At 45.9% G+C, this 22,955-nt stretch overlaps 2 protein-coding genes across 4 annotated transcripts in view; one reads left to right on the top strand and one right to left on the bottom strand.

Annotated features, from left to right (window-relative positions):
* The window catches only part of PKM (pyruvate kinase M1/2), a 32,041-nt gene extending 20,068 nt beyond the window's left edge, over nt 1-11,973 (bottom strand). The window contains exons 1-2 of one of the 2 annotated variants that reach the window (XM_056572790.1): nt 11,746-11,973; nt 113-275 (exon numbers count right to left, since the gene is read on the bottom strand). In XM_056572790.1, coding sequence (XP_056428765.1) covers nt 113-269 — 157 coding nt within the window. In that variant the 5' untranslated portion in view covers nt 270-275; nt 11,746-11,973. The remainder of the gene's footprint in view (nt 1-112; nt 276-11,745) is intronic. The other variant, XM_056572789.1, reaches the window with a different exon arrangement.
* PARP6 (poly(ADP-ribose) polymerase family member 6) overlaps nt 11,404-22,955 on the top strand; it is a 158,665-nt gene continuing 147,113 nt past the window's right edge. Inside the window, exon 1 of one of the 2 annotated variants that reach the window (XM_056572785.1) lies at nt 11,404-11,553. The gene's annotated coding sequence lies outside the window, so the exon portion shown is untranslated. The remainder of the gene's footprint in view (nt 11,554-22,955) is intronic. The other variant, XM_056572786.1, reaches the window with a different exon arrangement.

Raw genomic sequence — 22,955 nt, 5'->3', positions numbered from 1 at the left:
TTAAATAAATAAAAAAATTAAAAAAAAAGTCAAGCTGTGTGGTTTCATATTGTAAGATAAAAATTCCCACGTGACAGCTATTTTATCTTGCACAACTGATATCAAAACTTACCAATGGTGCAGATGATGCCGGTGTTACGTGCTACAATGGGCTCAGAGTCAATGTCCAGGCGGCACATGTGCTCCAAGAAGGTGTCTGCCATTGCGGCATGCAGCTGCTGAGTCTGGATAAAGGCACTACCGGCCTCTGATGCATGGGGTTTAGACATGTTGACCTGCACAGAGAGAATACCAGTATTTATCGGCGTATAACACGCACCCCCATTTTAACAGTGAAATTTAAGTTAAAAAAATTTTTTATGTAAAATAAATGACTGACTAAATGCCACATCATCCTCCCCAACTTAGTTTTCTTCTGCACCTCAGTTTGGTCCCATCTCCTCCAGTGCCAGATCATTCCTTCCCTTTTATCAGTCCCTGTGCCACATTTACCCCTCTCATTGCCACGCCCCATGTCTCATCATTTCCCCCGTCATAGACCACCACTAGCCATACAGACATTAAGCCTTTAGTGCCTCCCCCCACCATAATTTCCCTGTCTCATCATGCCCCCCCCCCCCCCCCCATCATTCCCATCCCTCATCATCCCCCCCCCCCAATCATGTTCGTCCTATGCTATTCTTCCCCTCCCTCATCATTCCCCCCCTTTCCCTGCTTTTCATAGTTTCTTTTTAACTTTCCTTACTTGGCTGCGCTTCGGCAGGCCAGGTCAGGCGGCGGGTCTTGCGGGCTGCGGTCAGTGAAGCAGATGAATGACGTCCTCTCTGTGCGGCATCAGGGACGTCACTCTTCATTTCCTGCAGAGGCCGCAAGTCAGAGTTCAGAGTGCGGCGACTGCAGGAAGTGACGTCACTGATGCCGCGCAGAGAAGCTGGGAGTGGACGTCATTCATCCGCTTCACTGACAGCAGCCCGCAAGACTTGAAAAAAAAACTATGAAAAACTATGAAAAGCAGGGAAAGGGGGGAGGTAAGGAAATTTTAAAGCAGAGCGGGGAGGAGACGCCGCTGGCCACTGATTTAAAGTGGCCGCGGCCATGCTGGTAATACTTAACAAGCAGGCGCTTTAAATCAGTGACCAGAAGATTTATCGGCCTATAACACGCAGGCAGGCTTTTTGCCTTAAATTTAAGTTTTAAAAGTGCGTGTTATACGCCAAAAAATACGGTAGTTGTTTCACTGTCAATAGAAGATCAGCATTTACTTAAATATGCAAAAACAGCCACACAAAACACATGTTGGGTAGATGGCAAGCAAACATTACATTTATTTGACACCTTTTCGCTATCCTATGTTCTTTAGGGGCTACAGTGTTTTAGGGTTTCCCCCTCTATCTCTACTTTTATTTGTAAAATCCCCAGTACAAACATGCATGGATAATGCAATATTTTTTTAATGCTTCAATAAGTTTTATGGAGAGAATGAGGCCATCAATGGCATCTACTGTAGTATGTGACATATCTGTGAATGTTCTAAAGAAAAAACTAGGCCAGATATTGTTTAGAGCCTTGCTTGAAAATGGAGCATGACTGTGCCATCATTGTTGTGTAATTTGGCGTAATTTAAGCCAATCGTTGGTCCAAGCCTAGACTAAAGAGTCTAAGATGAGTGCCAGATTTACTAACACGTTCCACTGTGATGTACACTTCACTAGCTGTTCAATTGTAAAACAGATGTGTTTGGGTCCAGTGGTGTTACACACCCTCTGTGGCATTTTTTTGCTGAACAGTGAAAAAATATTCTGAATTATTCTTTGGAGTACGTTTTTTTCTTTGGGGGGTAAGGCTAGTTTTCCCTTTGTCATTCCAATGCTTTCTTCCATATTACCACAGTCTCCGTTGTCCGCTTGAGACCACAAGACACCTTACCATCGCAATCATTTAGAAGACAAGCAACTCCTAAAGATAGATGCTCAGTGTCAGTGTTTTGATGAACGTCAACTGTTGTGTCACAAAGAATTATGGTTATAAGCAGCAAGATTGGTAAATGTAAATTCTGCCCCACCCCTGTATTTTCAGAAAGACCAGATAATGGGCACAGATATGATCATTTATTGATAGTATGACTAAAGGGGGCCCATCCAATGGGCACACCAACTGATCACAATAATAAAAAGCTGCCACTTCAGTCAGTATCAGTGCAGCAGACATAGTAACCTAGTAAAGAAATTGTGGGCTCTGGAGAAAAAATAAATAAATTCAAATGGTTCATTAGTTTTTCCTTGTGGAGAACGTGACAGATTTCTTTCTACCAGCTGGTTATCCGCAACCGCAGTCAAAAGTCTAGGTTAAAGCTAGTCTAATGTATTGATATAGGTTGTGACAGGTTCATGACTGCATCTACCATCTTTGATTAATCTGTCATTACATACATCATACAACAGTACAGTGATCCCTGAAGTTACAACATTAATCGGTTCCAGGACAAACACTATGTTGAAACCATAACTACAGAAACCTGGTAATTGGTTCTGAAGCCACCAAAATGCCATCCAAGAATAGGAAAAAGTGAGGATTAAAGAATAAGTAGATAACTAATACAGATAAAGCAAGTCCTTACATATAAAAATAAGAAAGATCTGCTGGGAGCTGTAAATCACTGTCTATGTAGAGGACAGGAGCTTCTTCAGGGTCCTGTGCAGTACACGCAATGTCCTAAAAAAGTAACATGAGCCGCCCTATCCTGGTGTCCAAAGGAGCAACTAACTGTGGCACAGGTAAAGAGTACAGAACATGTACAGGGATGTGGAATTCCTATCGCCCGACGCCCGAGACAAGCAGTTCCGGGCGCCGGGCAGATGAATTTGTCCTGCTCTTAGCCCGGCTTCGGGCAAGCAGGGCCGGACCTGACAAGTCGCCCGGACCTCTGCAGTCTGTATGGAGCGGGCTGCCGACTCCTGCCCGCTCCATACTCTGCAGCCCCCGGCTGTAAAACCTGTGTCCTCCGAAGCAGAGCAGGGGAGATGAGAAGCTGTGTATTTGTCTACTCTCCCCTGCTCTGCAGACGTGCGGGGGGAGATGAGGGGGCGTGGCTTCTTGCTCCCCGTGCAGACCTGCGTCCTCTGCCTTCACTCCCCCCAGCTGTAGCTTCGGAGAGCTGAGTAGAGAAGGCACGTCTGCACGGGGAGATGCATGCAGCGCTCTGCAGTATGTATAGAGTGGGCTTGGAATTCCTGCCCGCTCCATACTCTGCAGCCCCCGGCTGTTCTAAGTAGCCAGGGGCCGCCGCTAATAGCCAGCATGCGGGGATCGCCGCGGCTGGCTATTAACCCTTTAGATCGCCGCTGTCAATACCTCCCTGTACTGTAGGAGACGCTACCAGACAGGAATTCAGTGCATGTACTTCAGTAATACAGGGGTTTTACCAGTGAATGCCCATTCTGATTGGTCAGTTCTTCCAGCCATTGACACGTTTCGCAGATCTAGACTGTCTGTAGCATTGTATGTTGAGTCTGGTTTCAAGTTAGAATGGTCCAAAAGAGACCATTGTATATTGAAACTATTGTATGTTGAGGCCATTGTAAGTTGAGGGATCACTGTATAATATAAAGCTTATCCCCTAGCCACGTAATAGGACATAGGCATCTGGTCACAGGGGTCCGACTGCTGGGACCCCCATAATCTCCTAAACGGGACCTTGACTCTCTAAGAGAAGCACATGCTGCAGATGACACATGCTCCATTCATTTCAATGGGAGCAACGGAGATGCTCGAGTACAGAAAGCTGTCTCTTTGGCACTCCCATATAGAATTAATGGATCATGTGCTGTCTGCATCACACGCTCCTCTAAGAGCTGTGGTCCAGTTCAGGAGATTGTGGTGGGTGCCAGCAGTCTGACCACCCCGCCACCCCCACAATCAGACACATACTCTATCATGTGAATAGGGGATAAGTTGTATCTCACTGGATCACCTCTTTAACCCTCCTAGAATAGAGCACTTTCTGTGCCAGGATCTGTGTGGAGTAGAGTTGGATTTTTTTCATGAATGTGCCCAAATTCTAGCCTAGCTACAAGCTACACCCACTCTTCACTCCTCTTACTAACTGGTGTGAGTGACATAATGAGTTAACACATATACAGCACCTATCACCCTGAAGGTTAGAAGTGAGGAGGCAGGGGTGCCACCTCCTCCAATCCCCTACCACTGGTTGGTCGCAACCAACCAATAGCAGATGTTGGAAGGGGGTTTGAAAGGTTAGTTCCCCCGCTCTGCCCACCCATAGTAATCCAGGCAGAGTGGGGGGAACCAGTACAGGAGTGGCGAGCAGTGGTGTGAGTGACTAGCGGCAGAAGGCGGCGATGAGGTCAGGCAGCTATCAGCGGTGCAGGAGCACACTGTGGCCTTTCTGATGCTACAAAATTACAACTCCCAGCATGCCCAGGCATCTGTTGGCTGTCTGGGCATGCTGAGAGTTGTAGTTTTGCAGCATCTGGAGGGCCACAGTTTACTGACCCCTATGCAGTGGCCACACCTATTTTCCAACGTGTTTTAAAAAGTGGCGCAAAAAAAAATGATATATGTATTTTCAAAGGAAGACTAGCCAATTCAAGATGAGAAAGAAAAAATTTGAATACGTAATCGTTTAGCACAACGTACAGATACAGCAGTTTTTGAGAACCTCCCCAATGTGCCAAAAAACAGGTTCCAATACATAGATAAATGTGGACCATTGTCTTTAAAAACGAAGTTATGTCGGGAAATGCAGCTAAATGTGGATAGTGAGGGCAGAAGAGTCATTTTGACATGGGCATTCCTAGGCCCTTTACACATAGGCATAAAGGGACTTCCCATCATATACTGTATGTTTAATGGTTCCCTCCAACAAATGCCACATAGACTCTCTTAGAAAGAATGGAGTATGTTCTACAGGATGCAGAATAATGAAAGATACATATACCATGCAAAGTCTTTCAGTGCAGAAAACTTTGCCATCCCTTTACCACCAAGTTAACAAGTTTCTAAAATGAAAAATGTGCACAAAGATGCCTTTATACAGGGTACACTGCTCCCAAGTCATATGGCAGAAGGGAAATGCAGACTCTCTGAGATGACTACACGGCAGTGTTACCAAAGGAGTCATCTCATTGAAAATGACTGACGTCGTCTGAAAATGAATGTTCTAGCAGTCACAGACTAGTCACGCCAGATTGATCAGATTCTGGTGCTAGAAGATGCTCTGGTAAGTCCAGGCCTCCATTCATTAAGTAAGAAACTCCATGTTGGGCTAGAAACATTCAATAGACTTCATTCTCAACTAACAGACAGAAAGAAAGATTGCAGGCTGACGCAGCAGACCGAATGGTTTCCGGATACTAGCAGAAATGTGAAGGTACCTGATGCACGGCTTGCTGGTCCTCTTCTCAGGGACTGACAGTGACTCACTCGGCCCCAGCCTCTCTACGCAGCTTTATCACTCCCCTCTTGTAGGGCACGCCATCATGTAACGCCTCCCCCCTGCCTGGAAGCCCCAGATTGTACGTGCAGCTGCACACGACCACGTCACATGGACACAATGACACAGAACCCCACCGTTCTAGAGTTACCCTTTATACATGACAATGATACAGAGGTAAAGCCATAGCACGAGCTCTGACATACAGACAATACTGAGTCTACATCAGTGTTTCCCAACCAGGGTGCCTCCAGCTGTTGCAAAACTACAATTCCCAGCATGCCCGGACAGCCTTTGGCTGTCCGGGCATGCTGGGAGTTGTAGTTTTGCAACAGCTGGAGGCACCCTGGTAGGGAAACACCAGTCTACATGGTCCTCTCTCATGGATGCTCGAGCTCTTGCATACAAATTTACAATACAGACACCTACATTGTCACCTCTCTGATTCCCCTACCCCAAAACAGTTCATGAGGAATTAAAGGGGTACTCCGGTGGAAAACATTTATTTATTTTTTAAATCAACTGGTGCCAGAAAGTTAAACAGATTTGTAAATGACTTCTATTAAAAAAATCTTTACCCATCCAGTACCTTTTAGCAGCTGTATGCTACAGAGGAAATTATTTTCTTTTTTTGTCTTGTCCACAGTGCTCTCTGCTGACACCTCTGTCTGTGTCAGGAACTGTCCAGAGCAGCATAGGTTTGCTATGGGGATTTTCTCCTGCTCTGGACAGTTTATGAAACAGGCATCAGGTGTCAGCAGAGAGCACTGTGGACAAGATTTAAAAAAAAAAGAAATTAAAAAAAAGAAAAGAATTTCCTCTGTAGCATACAGCTGCTAAAAAGTACTGGAAGGGTAAAGATTTTTTAATAGAAGTCATTTACAAATCTGTTTAACTTTCTGGCACCAGTTGATTTAAGAAATAAATAAATAAATGTTTTCCACCAGAGTACCCCTTTAATTCCTCATGAACTGTTTTGGGGTAGGGGAATCAGAGAGGTGACAATAAAGGAGTCTTGTAATGTAAGACTGGACCATGTAGACCGGTGTTTCCCAACCAGGGTGCCTCCAGCTGTAGCAAAACTACAACTCCCAGCATGCCCGGACAGCCAAAGGCTGTCCAGGCATGCTGGGAATTGTAGTTTTGCAACAGCTGGAGGCACCCTGGTTGGGAAACACTGATGTAGACTCATTATTGTCTGTACGTAAGAGCACGTGCTATGGCTTTACCTCTGTATCATTGCAAGCTTACAATAGGATGAAAACAGAATACAGAAAACCTAAAGGGGGGTAATGTCCCAAAAAGAGCCTATCCACAATCCAGTGCCCTGCTGTTTCCATCAGCCCCATAGACATTAACTGGAGATGCATAGATAATAAAATTCTTATGCGACCCAGTTCAAAGTAATATTTAGTACCATTATGGTCTATTATAATGGTATATTGTCTTCTTATAATACCATTATAATGAGTCAAGTATGTAGTACAACACATACTAAAACCTACACAAACAGAATATAAACGGAAAGACAGTATCTGGTAAATTCCCATCAATGTCAGTCATTCCAGCACAAGTGGCACACTGCAGGGGGGGGGGGGGGCCCTAAAATGGCGTTTCTGAAGGATATTACTCAGCTATTCCGTTTTTTTTGCCACACACAGGAAGTATCTGACTAAGCAACGAGGATGTAAAGAATGTAGATAGAAAGTTATTACCACATAAGATACAGTGACTAATTTACAGACGGGAGATGTGGACCTATTGGTCAATTAACCCCATAGTAACGGAATCATATCACAGTAGGACATAATATAAAATATGCTTATCAGAATAGGGCATCTTTTCCTAAGGTCAGATAGAAGAGCGCACAGACCTTCAGCTGCCAAACCTTTTAACTAGAGATGAGCGAACTTACAGTAAATTCGATTCGTCACAAACTTCTCGGCTCGGCAGTTGATGTCTTTTCCTGCATAAATTAGCTCAGCTTTCAGGTGCTCCGGTCTGGAGACTCTTTCCTAGGACTGTATCCACCTTTTCCTGCCCACCAGAGCACCTGAAAGCTGAACTAATTTATGCAGGATAAGTCATCAACTGCCGAGCCGAGAAGTTTGTGACGAATTGAATTTACTGTAAGTTCGCTCATCTCTACTTTTAACCATGAAAACCTCTCAGATCCTAACACAGCATAACTACATAGAACAAATATAGCCATACATATAAAAAAAAGAGAATATACTATGGCGAGGCAAAATCATTTAAAGGATCCTGAACTAAACCCAATATACAGGTTTATAGTGCCAGTGAACCGAACAACAGCTTACCAGGATCTGTGGTCCGGTTCCAGGGATACCCATTGTATGAGCCGGCTTTGAACAATTGAGGCCAGACTCAGCATACCCATGATGGGTCCCGTCCCCATTGCACAAAGCCTGGTATTAGCAATGGAGGCTATTACAACGGGCATCTCTGGAACTGGATTGTGGAACAGGGTAAATGATACCTTGTTGTAATGCGGTTCACGCGCACTATAACCCCAGGTCAGTTGCCCTTCAATTAATCCATGTTTGCTCAATTCCCCTCTCCTTTTCTGCACTCGTATTGGAAACTGCCGCAAGAAAAAAAAATAAAATAAAACATATGCCTATACATGCAGCTTTGCCATCCTGGAGGACCAAATTTACGCTTAGGGTCTGTTCACATGTACAGTATTCTGCACAGATTTGATGCGCAGGATTTCAAGCTGTGTTCAGTCAGTTTACATTGAAATCTGCAGCAATAAATCCTGCGCATCAAATCTGCGCAGAATACTGTACATGTGAATAACCGTTAAAAGGGAACCAGGGTGTAAATCAAGGAGGTGTGAGAGGAAGGAGGAGGGGGTGACAAGAGGCCAACAAATATAATGGGGTATATATATCTCAACAGGCTCCAGAAAGTTAAACAGATTTGTAAATGACTTCCATTAAAAAAAATCTTAATCCTTTCAGTACTTATCCGGCTGCTGAAGTGGAGTTGTTCTTTTCTGTCTAAGTGCTCTCTGATGACACGTGTCTCGGGAACCGCCCAGTTTAGAAGCAAATCCCCATAGCAAACATCTTCTACTCTGTGCAGTTCCCGAGACAAGCAGAGATTTCAGCAGAGAGCACTGTTGCCAGACAGAAAAACAACTCAACTTCAGCAGCTGATTATTGAAAGGATTAAGATTTTTTTAATAGAAGTAATTTACAAAATCTGTTTAACTTTCTGGAGCCAGTTGATATAAAAAATAAAATTAAAAGTTTTTCCCTGGAATAACCCTTTAAGGGCAGTGATTCTGGGAATCTGATTCCGTTTCTAGGGTCAAAACCAGAAGTGGATTCCAAAAGGAATCGGGAATAAAAATTAAGGGCTTCCACCACTCCTTACTGCTTGACCCAATTCTGGTTTTGAAAATGAATAAAAAACACTGCCACGAAAACTGCAGTGGTGCATTTCTAAAAAAATAAAATAAATAAAAATAAAACCACAGCATGTGTGACCCCACTAGAGATGAGCGAACTTACAGTAAATTCGATTCGTCACGAACTTATCGGCTCGGCAGTTGATGACTTATCCTGCGTAAATTAGTTCAGCTTTCAGGTGCTCCCGTGGGCTGGAAAAGGTGGATACAGTCCTAAGAGAGTCTTTCCTAGGAATGTATCCACCTTTTCCAGCCCACCGGAGCACCTGAAAGCTGAACTAATTTACGCAGGATAAGTCATCAACTGCCGAGCCGAGAAGTTTGTGACGAATCGAATTTACTGTAAGTTTGCTCATCTCTAGACACCACCCTAAAGCTGCTCTCTTGTCCACTCTACCTTTTATATATCATTCCTTCTGGGAAAGTTTATGCCATTTTTACAGTCTCCATGATATGACACCGTTGCCAAATCCCCCACAGCGAACCACGCTTCATATGTAGTCTTTGGAAGACGGGGTTCTACAGACTGCACATAAGGGCACCAGAGGGTTTTGTACAGAAAGAAACCATCATCATGCCCATGCTATTATAAATACATCTTCTATGGCAGCAGTGATGGTGCCAAAGTCTTCTTGGCTCTGGATCCATTGCCATTATGATAATCTATTGATCCACCAGACACTGGCCTGGGCGGAAGCCATCAGCTATTCACTGCATGAATGACCTTCACAAGTTCACAGTGCATCTCCCTGAAGGATGCTTTATTTAGACATGCCAAAAAAAAAAAAAAAAATCCCCCTGAAATACCACTGCCGCCTCCTCGCAGCTGAGCGCTAGTGGATTGGGGATGGCCAGAAACATTACCAGAATGCGTTGTACTCTTACGTAATGTGAAGAGAGATGCAGAGGAACTTCCTTATCAGCCTCTCCCCATAGTAGACTATGGTGTTTAAGAAAACTGTTCTTTACCTTCTATTTATAAACAAAAAACTAAAACAGTATCCAATACAACAGGCATAGGCAACTGTCGGCACTGCAGATGTTTTGGACTACATCTCCCATGATGCTCTTACAGCCAAAATGCTACAAAAGCATCATGGGAGATGTAGTCCAAAACATCTGCAGTGTCAAAGGTTGCCTATGCCTGCAATACAAAAGGGGAGAATCTGATACAATAGGCATTATGCACCTGCTGCTGTGGCTCCCAACCTGTGTGCGGCCAGCTGTTGCAAAACTACAGCTCCCAGCATGCCCGGACAGCCTTCGGCTGTCCGGGCATGCTGGGAATTGTAGTTTTGCAACAGCTGGCGAGACACAGGTTGGAAAACACGAAGGCTAAATTCACACAGCTGTTGGTTCCCGTCCCGATATTCACCCGTTCAAGTAAATTAACAGAACATTAAAAAAAAAAAAAAAAAAAAAAAAAAAAACGGGTTACCAACGGATTGCAAACTGGTCTAGTAACTCCTATATTATATCCGTTTTCCACCCGTTTTAATCCGTTGATTCCTGGTTCATGCCACCTCTTCTGAGCATGCTCAGAAGAAAATAGAGGTGAAAAACGGATTGAACTTAACAGGTACAAACGGGTACATTAAAGGGTAACCCGTTTCCCATAGACTTCAATGTTAAATTTAAAAGACCCGTTTTATTGTGCATGGAACGTCTTTTGGCCGTCAAAATTAGTGGGTTAGAAACATAACTGGTGCAAACGGGTGATAAATGACTTTAAAAAAAAAAAAATCCCATTGAGATCAATGAGATCCGTTTACAGCCCTTTACAACCCGTTTGCAAAATTAGCAAACGGGTTGCATAACGGGCATTTTTTGACGGGAGCAGGCGGCTGTGTGGCTGAGCCCTAAGCCAGTGATCTTCAACCTGCGGACGTCCAGATGTTGCAAAACTACAACTTCCAGCATGCCTGGACAGCCAATGGCTGTCCGGGCATGCTGGGAGTCGTAGTTTTGCAACATCTGGAGGTCCGCAGGCTGGAGACCACTGCACTAGGCTATTGCATCATTCCCCTCCTCCTCTTTAGATTGTACGCTTTTTTTTCTCGTCTTTTTGCTTCTCTAGCTAAGACATTATCAAGATTCTAGGGAGTCCATGGTGTATTCTATCGAAACATTCCATTCCGCCCCGTCATTCTCATCATGCCAGGTAGTATAATAAAGGGGTGTGCCTGCCAACGTGCACCAAGCGGATCAGACTGTACACAGCGGGGGCCCTTATCCATGAACGACATAAAAGGGGACAGACGCAATAGACAAGCACCTGCACGTCTCCGATACCTGTTAATTACACGTTACCTGTTATAGCAAAGCATTAAAAAGGAATAAAAAAAAGGCAAGGAACAACAAGAAAGGGACATCAAGGGCAGTTACGTAATACGCACCCTGTTACATCCTGTCTATGGACCTTACTACATAAGGAACCTAAATGTATCCAGCCTGCACAGATCGGCCAATCAGAGTCCACCTTTCATCTAGGTCTTCAGGTTTAAAGATTTAAGGCGCATTCTGATTGGCTGGCAGGGCTCCTTGCATAACAAACCCCACACTAAAGGGCCACACCTCCTGCATCTCCATGGCGACCACTGATGCAGCACTCTGGAAAGGAAAGCAGCCATCTTTACAAGCCCATAACCACCCACTGTGTGAGGTAATGCAGCACTATAGACTGATGGAGATGTCGTGAAGGCGTTGACATACACATGGCAAGCACACGGTTAAAAGTATTCACACTGTAGTAGGCCAGTCACTCTTACCATGTCTGACAGAACCCTATAACGTCACGTGACTAGTGGCTAACTAAGCATTGTAGCTGCAGGCGCATAGCGGTGAGGCGTGTTACCTGTGTAGCTGGGTGTGTCGGCAATATGACTACTCGCTCCGCTCTGCTCTCTCTCCGCCGTCCGTCTGACAGTAGCCGGCAGCTTCCCAGAAGCAAGGTGATCCCTGCAGAGCCGAAGCGCGGTCCACACCTGCCGCACAGATCCTTGCGCCTCGCTCAACCCTCCTAATATCCACCCCGTTTACCCCACAGATTAATCTCAGCCGTCCAATCTTCCTATTCGTTCTATGATTAATAATCTTCTCTACGATAATTAGCAGGAACTAAACGATAAACGACGTGGAACTACTTTTCTGGGCGGAAAGATAATTGTAAGACAGCTGCAAAGAGATGACGCATTTTCTTTGCTAACCAATGAGAATACAGTAAGGTAGCATCTGCTAAGTGCGTGCTCAGAGAAGCGAAGTGCGCATGCGAAAGGCCCTTGGCTGCAGCATCCAGTTTTGTAGAGCACAGATTAGTAGGGCACGTAGGGCGCACATGATCAGGCGGTGTATAGCGGAGTGATACTGGAGAAGCTCAGCCATCAGAACCGGCAGTAATAAATCATAAATAAGGAGATTTATCATTCTGTTCAAATGTATGGCTTTTATATTTGTTTTTAACTTACTTTTGCTTACATGCAACCTATTTATCAAATAGTCACATGACTTTGATAAATAAATCACACTTAAGCAAAACCTGGCAAACCCGCTTACAAAAGCATTTTTTAAAGCAGAAAAGTTTTACCTTATGTTAATTTCCGAAGGTCTTTATCTACCCTTTATTACCAGTAGCGTTGCTAGAGAGTGACGGGAGGGGGGGGGCGTACGGCATTGGGTGACACCCTGACTGTCCTGCCTGGCACTAAATAGCTGCACTCCAACTATCCCACAACAACCCATCCACTCTCTTTCTTCAGAAATAAAAAATATTAAAATCATACTATGCCGCACCATGAGTATCCGTACTCTGGAGGCTTTTTAATGTTGAGCCTGCATTTTGTGACGTTGGTGGGCGGAGTCTTGCTGCGCTAAGGTCGGAGTTTATGTCAGGAAGGAAGACAGCGCAGCACCAACAGGCACATAAACAATAGTGAAGCCACAAAAAATGGCTCGGAACGTTACCAACCCCAAAATGTGCATGAAGCTGTATTACTATAGATGGTTTTTTTTTTTGTTTTTTTTAAGGAAAATTTTTGGTGCCACATATGGGTTATTTACGTAGTCTGTAAAAATTCTTACATAATTATTGTGTGCCTTATTCTATTTTAACACAACATTATGTGTATTTTCAACCTTAAAATTAAAGGAGTAGTCCAGTGGTGAACCCAGTGGTGAACAACTTATCCCCTATCCTAAGGATAGGGGATAAGTTTGAGATTGCGGGGGGTCTGAACCCTGGGGCCCCCTGCGATCTCCTGTGCGGAGCCCCGACAGCCCCAGCGGGAAGGGGCCGTGTCGACCTCCGCACGAAGCGGCGGCCGCTGCCTTCGGCAATCTCCGGCTCTGCCATAGAGATGTATTGAGGGGGCGTGTTGGCCGCCGCTTCGTGCGGAGGTCGACACCCGCTATCTGACCGGAGAGCCTGGCCCCCGTACAGAGAGATTGTAGGGGGCCCCAGCGGTTGGACCCCCCGCGATCTCAAACTTATCCCCTATCCTTAGTATAGGGGATACGTTTTTCACGACTGGACTACCCCTTTAATAGTTATTAGTTATATAATTATAATTTATAATTTACATTAACATGTAGTATCTTTGTTTCATGATGCAGAACAAGAACAGTTGTTAAAGTGGGTGTTAATGTCCTTTTCTGCAGACGTATGCACTTTCTATAAGCCAGGTTGGACCTGGAGTACATATGCGACTTTTAAATGGAAATGCGACTTTTTTTCTTCATAAATTGGGCCTATCGCATTTGATAAATACATGACCACCGCAAAGTAAAAAAAAATTACTACATGAGCAGATTTCAGAAATGTGCTTTGGAATAAGCAAAAATCAAAAAGTCGCAGCATGTATGGAAAAATCGCACATGCGCAAGTACATGCGGCTTTTTTACACAAAAAAAATCTACTATGGAGCTTGATAAATCTTCTTCAAGATAACTACACTATGAGGAAGATTTATCAAATCCTGTGTAGAGGAAGAGTGGTGCAGTCCCATGGCAACCAGTTTGCTTCTTTCATTTTTAAAGAAACCTGTAAAAAATTAAAGAAGTACAGTGGTCCCCCGACATATGATGGCCCCGACATAAGATCGTTTTAACATACGATGGCCTCTTAGAGGCCATCGTATGTTAAATACAGCATCAACATACGATGCTTCTTTGTGTCGGGGCTATCGAAAAAACGGCTATCCGGCGGCGCTGACTGCTTCAGCTGCCGCTGGATAGCCATTTAATATGCCCCATGTGCCCTGCTCAATGATACTCACATGTCCCCGCCGCTCCCGCCCGTCAGTTTGCCGCTTCTCTGCTTATGCATCACTATGTCGCCGCTGCCCTGTGCTGTCGCTCTCCGTCGCCGTCATCATGTCGCTGCTCACGCCACCCTGTCGTCCAATAGGGGCGGCGTGAGTGGCGCCATGATGACGGCGCAGGGCAGCGGCAACGTAGTGATACTTACATGTCCCCGGAGCTGCGGGGACATGTGAGTATCATTGAGAATCTATCTGTATGTGCCTCCATGTATAGTTACAGTGGGGATCAAAAGTTTAAGCACCCCAGGTAAAAAATTTTATTAATGTGCATAAAGAAGCCAAGGAAAGATGCAAAAATCTCTAAAAGGCATCAAATTACAGATTAGACATTCTTATAAAATGTCAACAAAAGTTAAATTTTATTTCCATAATTTACACTTTCAAAATAACAGAAAACAAAAAAATGGCATCTGCAAAAGTTTGGGCACCCTGCAGAATTTATAGCATGCACTGCCCCCTTTGCAAAACTGAGACCTGCCAGTGTCATGTATTGTTCTCAATCATCATCTGGGAACACCAGGTGATGTCAATCTCAAAGGTTTTAAATGCCCAGACTCATCTGACCTTGCCCCAACAATCAGCACCATGGGTTCTTCTAAGAAGTTGTCTAGAAACCTGAAACTGAAAATAGTTGACGCTCACAAAGCTGGAGAAGGCTATAAGTAGATAGCAAAACATTTTCAGATGTCAATATCCTCTGTTCGGAATGTAATTAAGAAATGGCAGTCATCAGGAACAGTGGAAGTTAAAGCAAGATCTGGAAGACCAAGAAAAATATCAGACAGAACAGCTCGCAGGATTGTGAAAAAAACAATTCAAAACCCATGTTTGACTGCACAATCCCTCCAGAAAGATCTGGCAGACACTGGAATTGTACACTATTCCACTATAAAGAGATACTTGTACAAATATAGTCTTCATGGAAGATTCATCAGAAGAAAACCTCTTCTACGTCCTCACCTCAAAAATCAGCGTTTGAACTTTGCAAATGAACATATAGACAAGCCTGATGCATTTTGGAAACAAGTTCTGTGGACCGATGAGGTTAAAATTGAACTTTTTGACCAGAATGAGCATGTTCCAGAAGGAACAGAATTTATTGAAAAGAACCTCTGTCCAACTTTTAAGCATGGGGGTGGATCAATCATGCTTTGGGGTTGTATTGCAGCCAGTGGCACAGGGAACATCTCACAAGTAGAAGGAAAAATGGATTCAATAACATTTCAGAAAATTTTGGATGCTAACTTGATGCCATCTGTGAAAAAGCTGAAGTTAAAGAGAGGATGGCTTCTACAAATGGATAATGATCCTAAACACACCTCGAAATCCACGGGGGATTACATCAAGAGGCGTAAACTGAAGGTTTTGCCATGGCCTTCACAATCTCCTGACCTCAACTTAATTGAAAATCTATGGATAGACCTTAAAAGAGCAGTGCGTGACAGACAGCCCAGAAATCTCAAAGAACTGGAAAACTTTTGTAAGGAAGAATGGGCAAAGATACCTCAAACAAGAATTGAAAGACTCTTGGCTGGCTACAAAAAGCGTTTACAAGCTGTGATACTTGCCAAAGGGGGCAGTACAAAATATTAACTCTGCAGGGTGCCCAAACTTTTGCAGATGCCATTTTTTTGTTTTCTGTTATTTTGAAAGTGTAAATGATGGAAATAAAATCTAACTTTTGTTGACATATTATAAGAATGTCTAATCTGTAATTTGATGCCTTTTGGAGATTTTTCCATCTTTCCTTGGCTTCTTTATGCACATTAATACAAATATTTACCTGGGGTGCCCAAACTTTTGATCCCCACTGTATACAAGTGGTCCCTCAACATACAATGGTTTCAACATACAATAGTCCACCTGGAACCAATTACCATCGTATGTCGAGGGACCACTGCAACATTTTTTCTCTACACAGATTTTGATAAACCTCCCCCATTATCCATATAGGGCACATAAGTAAAATATTTTGATGAACCGTTGCTGCACAATTTATGGGTCCCAGGATCTTCACAAAGTGTATCATCCTCACAAAACACATGCTGTGAGTGAAAGCGGTTATCATATTGTGGACCAAATCTTTGGAAAAATGTTGTTGCCTATTATTACTATACTGTCACGATGCCGGCTGGCAGGTAGTGGATCCTCTGTGCCAGAGAGGGATTGGCGTGGACCGTGCTAGTGGACCGGTTCTAAGCCACTACTGGTTTTCACCAGAGCCCGCCGCAAAGCGGGATGGTCTTGCTGCGGCGGTAGTGACCAGGTCGTATCCACTAGCAACGGCTCACCTCTCTGGCTGCTGAAGATAGGCGCGGTACAAGGGAGTAGGCAGAAGCAAGGTCGGACGTAGCAGAAGGTCGGGGCAGGCAGCAAGGATCGTAGTCAGGGGCAACGGCAGAAGGTCTGGAACACAGGCTAGGAACACACAAGGAACGCTTTCACTGGCACAATGGCAACAAGATCCGGCAAGGAAGTGCAGGGGAAGTGAGGTGATATAGGGAAGTGCACAGGTGAACACACTAATTGGAACCACTGCGCCAATCAGCGGCGCAGTGGCCCTTTAAATCGCAGAGACCCGGCGCGCGCGCGCCCTAGGGAGCGGGGCCGCGCGCGCCGGGACAGGACAGACGGAGAGCGAGTCAGGTACGGGAGCCGGGGTGCGCATCGCGAGCGGGCGCTACCCGCATCGCGAATCGCATCCCGGCTGGCAGCGGAATCGCAGCGCCCCGGGTCAGAGGATGTGACCGGAGCGCTGCACCGGGGAGAGTGAAGCGAGCGCTCCGGGGAGGAGCGGGGACCCGGAGCGCTCGGCGTAACAGTACCCCCCCCCTTGGGTCTCCCCCTCTTCTTAGAGCCTGAGAACCTGAGGAGCAGACTTTTGTCTAGGATGTTGTCCTCAGGTTCCCAGGATCTCTCTTCAGGACCACAACCCTCCCAGTCCACTAAAAAAAAAGTTTTCCCTCTGACCTTTTTGGAAGCTAAGATTTCTTTGACAGAGAAGATGTCCGAGGAGCCGGAAACAGGAGTGGGAGGAACAGATTTGGGAGAAAAACGGTTGAGGATGAGTGGTTTGAGAAGAGAGACGTGAAAGGCATTAGGGATACGAAGAGAAGGAGGAAGAAGAAGTTTATAAGAGACAGGATTAATTTGACACAAAATTTTGAAAGGACCAAGATAGCGTGGTCCCAACTTGTAGCTAGGGACACGGAAGCGGACATATTTAGCGGAGAGCCATACCTTGTCTCCAGGGGAAAAAACGGGAGGAGCTCTTCTTTTCTTATCCGCGAACTTCTTCATGCGTGATGAAGCCTGTAAGAGAGAATTTTGGGTCTCTCTCCATATGATGGAAAGGTCACGAGAAATTTCATCCACAGCGGGCAGACCAGAGGGCAAGGGAGTAGGGAGGGGGGGAAGAGGGTGACGGCCGTACACCACGAAAAATGGGGATTTGGAGGAAGATTCAGAGACCCTGAAGTTATACGAGAATTCGGCCCATGGGAGGAGATCTGCCCAGTCATCCTGGCGGGAGGAAACAAAATGTCGCAAATAATCACCCAAGATCTGGTTAATTCTTTCTACTTGTCCATTGGACTGGGGATGATATGCAGAAGAAAAATTTAATTTAATCTTGAGTTGTTTACAGAGAGCCCTCCAGAATTTAGACACGAATTGGACGCCTCTATCCGAGACAATCTGCGTAGGCAACCCGTGAAGACGAAAAATGTGTACAAAAAATTGTTTAGCCAACTGAGGCGCAGAAGGAAGACCAGGAAGAGGGATGAAATGTGCCATTTTGGAGAATCGATCAACGACCACCCAAATAACAGTGTTGCCACGGGAAGGGGGTAAATCAGTAATAAAATCCATACCAATCAGAGACCAAGGCTGTTCGGGGACAGGCAGAGGATGAAGAAAACCAGCGGGCTTCTGGCGAGGAGTCTTATCCCGGGCACAGATAGTGCAGGCTCGCACAAAGTCCACAACATCCGTCTCCAGAGTCGGCCACCAATAGAAGCGGGAGATGAGTTGCACAGATTTCTTGATGCCCGCATGACCTGCGAGATGGGAGGAGTGACCCCATTTGAGGATTCCGAGGCGTTGGCGTGGAGAAACAAAGGTCTTTCCTGGAGGAGTCTGCCTGATGGAGGCAGGAGAAGTGGAGATCAGGCAGTCAGGTGGAATGATGTGTTGCGGAGAGAGTTCAACTTCTGAGGCATCCGAGGAACGAGAGAGAGCATCGGCCCTAATGTTCTTATCGGCAGGACGAAAGTGAATCTCAAAATTAAATCGGGCAAAGAACAGAGACCACCGGGCCTGGCGAGGATTCAGCCGTTGGGCAGACTGGAGGTAGGAGAGGTTCTTGTGGTCGGTGTAGATAATAACAGGAAAACTTGATCCCTCCAGCAGATGCCTCCATTCCTCAAGTGCTAATTTAATGGCTAGAAGCTCTCGATCCCCGATGGAGTAGTTCCTCTCCGCTGGAGAGAAGGTCCTAGAGAAAAAACCACAAGTGACAGCATGCCCGGAAGAATTTTTTTGTAGAAGAACAGCTCCAGCTCCCACTGAGGAGGCATCAACCTCCAATAGGAAGGGTTTGGAAGGGTCAGGTCTGGAGAGGACGGGAGCCGAAGAAAAGGCAGACTTGAGTCGTTTAAAGGCGTCTTCTGCTTGAGGAGGCCAGGACTTGGGATCAGCATTTTTTTTGGTTAAAGCCACGATAGGAGCCACAATGGTAGAAAAATGTGGAATAAATTGCCTGTAATAATTGGCGAACCCCAAAAAGCGTTGGATAGCACGGAGTCCGGAGGGGCGTGGCCAATCTAAGACGGCAGAGAGTTTGTCTGGGTCCATCTGTAGTCCCTGGCCAGAGACCAAATATCCTAGAAAAGGAAGAGATTGGCATTCAAACAGACATTTCTCAATTTTGGCATAGAGTTGATTGTCACGAAGTCTCTGAAGAACCATACGGACATGCTGGCGGTGTTCTTCTAGATTGGCAGAAAAAATTAGGATATCGTCCAGATATACAACGACACAGGAGTATAACAGATCACGAAAAATTTCATTGACAAAGTCTTGGAAGACGGCAGGGGCGTTGCACAGGCCAAAGGGCATGACCAGATACTCAAAGTGTCCATCTCTGGTGTTAAATGCCGTTTTCCACTCATCCCCCTCTCTGATGCGGATGAGGTTATAGGCGCCTCTTAAGTCCAATTTAGTAAAGATGTGGGCACCTTGGAGGCGATCAAAGAGTTCAGAGATGAGGGGTAAGGGGTAGCGGTTCTTAACCGTGATTTTATTAAGACCGCGGTAGTCAATGCAAGGACGTAGGGAGCCATCTTTTTTGGACACAAAGAAAAATCCGGCTCCGGCAGGAGAGGAGGATTTACGGATAAAGCCCTTTTTTAGATTCTCCTGGACGTATTCAGACATGGCAAGAGTCTCTGGGGCAGAGAGAGGATAAATTCTGCCCCGGGGTGGAGTAGTGCCCGGGAGGAGGTCGATAGGACAATCATAAGGCCTGTGAGGAGGTAGAGTCTCAGCTTGTTTTTTGCAGAAAACATCCGCGAAGTCCATATAGGCCTTAGGGAGACCGGTTACTGGAGGAACCACAGAGTTACGGCAAGGGTTACTGGGAACCGGTTTTAGACAGTTCTTGGAACAAGAGGACCCCCAACTCTTGATCTCCCCAGTGGACCAATCCAGGGTTGGGGAATGAAGTTGAAGCCAGGGAAGTCCAAGGAGAATTTCCGAGGTGCAATTGGGGAGGACCAAAAGTTCAATCCTCTCGTGATGAGATCCGATGCTCATAAGAAGGGGCTCCGTGCGGAAACGTATGGTACAGTCCAATCTTTCATTATTTACACAATTGATGTAGAGGGGTCTGGCGAGACTGGTCACCGGGATGTTGAACCTGTTGACGAGAGAGGCCAAAATAAAATTTCCTGCAGATCCAGAGTCCAAGAAGGCCACAGTAGAGAAGGAGAAGGCAGAGGCAGACATCCGCACAGGCACAGTAAGACGTGGAGAAGCAGAGTAGACATCAAGGACTGTCTCACTTTTGTGCGGAGTCAGCGTACGTCTTTCCAGGCGGGGAGGACGGATAGGACAATCCCTCAGGAAGTGTTCGGTACTAGCACAGTACAGGCAGAGGTTCTCCATACGGCGTCGTGTCCTCTCTTGAGGTGTCAGGCGAGACCGGTCGACCTGCATAGCCTCCACGGCGGGAGGCACAGGAACAGATTGCAGGGGACCAGAGGAGAGAGGAGCCGAGGAGAAGAAACGCCTCGTGCGAACAGAGTCCATATCTTGGCGGAGTTCCTGACGCCTTTCGGAAAAACGCATGTCAATGCGAGTGGCTAGGTGAATAAGTTCATGTAGATTCGCAGGAATTTCTCGTGCGGCCAGAACATCTTTAACCCCTTAAGGACACATGACGTACTGGAACGTCATGTGTCCACTCCCGATCTATAACGCGGGGCCACGGCGTGGCCCCGCGTCATAGCGGGTCGGGCCCGGCCTCTAACAACGGCCGGGACCCGTGGCTAATAGCGCGCGGCATTGATCGCTGTGCCGCGCGCTATTAACCCTTTAGACGCGGCGTTCAAAGTTGAACGCCGCGTCTAAAGTGAAACCGAAAGCATCCCGGCTAGCTCAGTGGGCTGTTCGGGATAGCCGCGGTGAAATCGCGGCATCCCGAACAGCTGACAGGACAGCGGGAGGGCCCCTTCCTGCCTCCTCGCTGTCCGATCGCCGAATGACTGCTCAGTGCCTGAGATCCAGGCATGAGCAGTCATGCGGCAGAATCGTTGATCACTGGTTTCTTATGAGAAACCAGTGATCAACATAGAAGATCAGTGTGTGCAGTGTTATAGGTCCCTATGGGACCTATAACACTGCAAAAAAAAAGTGAAAAAAAAAAGTGAATAAAGATCATTTAACTCCTCCCCTATTAAAAGTTTGAATCACCCCCCTTTTCCAATAAAAAAAAAAACACAGTGTAAATAAAAATAAAAATAAACATATGTGGTATCACCGCGTGCGGAAATGTCCGAATTATAAAAATATATCATTAATTAAACCGCTCGGTCAATGGCGTGCGCGCCAAAAAATTCCAAAGTCCAAAATAGTGCATTTTTGGTCACTTTTTATATCATTTAAAAATGAATAAAAAGTGATCAATAAGTCCTATCAATGCAAAAATGGTACCGTTAAAAACTTCAGATCACGGCGCAAAAAATGAGCCCTCATACCGCCCCATACACGGAAAAATAAAAAAGTTATAGGGGTCAGAAGATGACAATTTTAAACGTATTAATTTTCCTGCATGTAGTTATGATTTTTTTCAGAAGTCCGACAAAATCAAACCTATATAAGTAGGGTATCATTTTAATCGTATGGACCTACAGAATACATATCAGGTGTCATTTTTACCGAAAAATGTACTACGTAGAAACGGAAGCCCCCAAAAGTTACAAAACAGCGTTTTTTTTTTCAATTTTGTCGCACAATGATTTTTTTTCCCGCTTCACCATAGATTTTTGGGCAAAATGACTGACGTCATTACAAAGTAGAATTGGTGGCGCAAAAAATAAGCCATCATATGGATTTTTAGGTGTAAATTTGAAAGAGTTATGATTTTTTAAAGGCAAGGAGCAAAAAACGAAAATGCAAAAACGGAAAAACCTCCGGTCCTTAAGGGGTTAATGTTGCTGGATAGGCCTTTTTTGAAGGTCGCGCAGAGGGCCTCATTATTCCAGGACAATTCTGAAGCAAGAGTACGGAATTGTACGGCATACTCGCCAACGGAAGAATTACCCTGGACCAGGTTCAACAGGGCAGTCTCAGCAGAAGAGGCTCGGGCAGGTTCCTCAAAGACACTTCGGATTTCCGAGAAGAAGGAGTGTACAGAGGCAGTGACGGGGTCATTGCGGTCCCAGAGCGGTGTGGCCCATGACAGGGCTTTTCCGGACAGAAGGCTGACTACGAAAGCCACCTTAGACCTTTCAGTGGGAAACAGGTCCGACATCATCTCCAGATGCAGGGAACATTGGGAAAGAAAGCCACGGCAAAACTTAGAGTCCCCATCAAATTTATCCGGCAAGGATAGGCGTAGCCCAGGAGCGGCCACTCGCTGCGGAGGAGGTGCAGGAGCTGGCGGAGGAGATGACTGCTGAAGCTGTGGTAGTAACTGTTGTAGCATAACGGTCAGTTGAGACAGCTGTTGGCCTTGTTGCGCTATCTGTTGTGACTGCTGGGCGACCACCGTGGTGAGGTCAGCGACAACTGGCAGAGGAACTTCAGCGGGATCCATGGCCGGATCTACTGTCACGATGCCGGCTGGCAGGTAGTGGATCCTCTGTGCCAGAGAGGGATTGGCGTGGACCGTGCTAGTGGACCGGTTCTAAGCCACTACTGGTTTTCACCAGAGCCCGCCGCAAAGCGGGATGGTCTTGCTGCGGCGGTAGTGACCAGGTCGTATCCACTAGCAACGGCTCACCTCTCTGGCTGCTGAAGATAGGCGCGGTACAAGGGAGTAGGCAGAAGCAAGGTCGGACGTAGCAGAAGGTCGGGGCAGGCAGCAAGGATCGTAGTCAGGGGCAACGGCAGAAGGTCTGGAACACAGGCTAGGAACACACAAGGAACGCTTTCACTGGCACAATGGCAACAAGATCCGGCAAGGAAGTGCAGGGGAAGTGAGGTGATATAGGGAAGTGCACAGGTGAACACACTAATTGGAACCACT

Source organism: Hyla sarda, chromosome 4 (assembly GCF_029499605.1).
Source record: "Hyla sarda isolate aHylSar1 chromosome 4, aHylSar1.hap1, whole genome shotgun sequence".
Taxonomy (NCBI): domain Eukaryota; kingdom Metazoa; phylum Chordata; class Amphibia; order Anura; family Hylidae; genus Hyla; species Hyla sarda.
The sequence above is the reverse complement of the archived record's forward strand: the minus strand, read 5'-3'. Positions and strand labels throughout refer to the sequence as shown.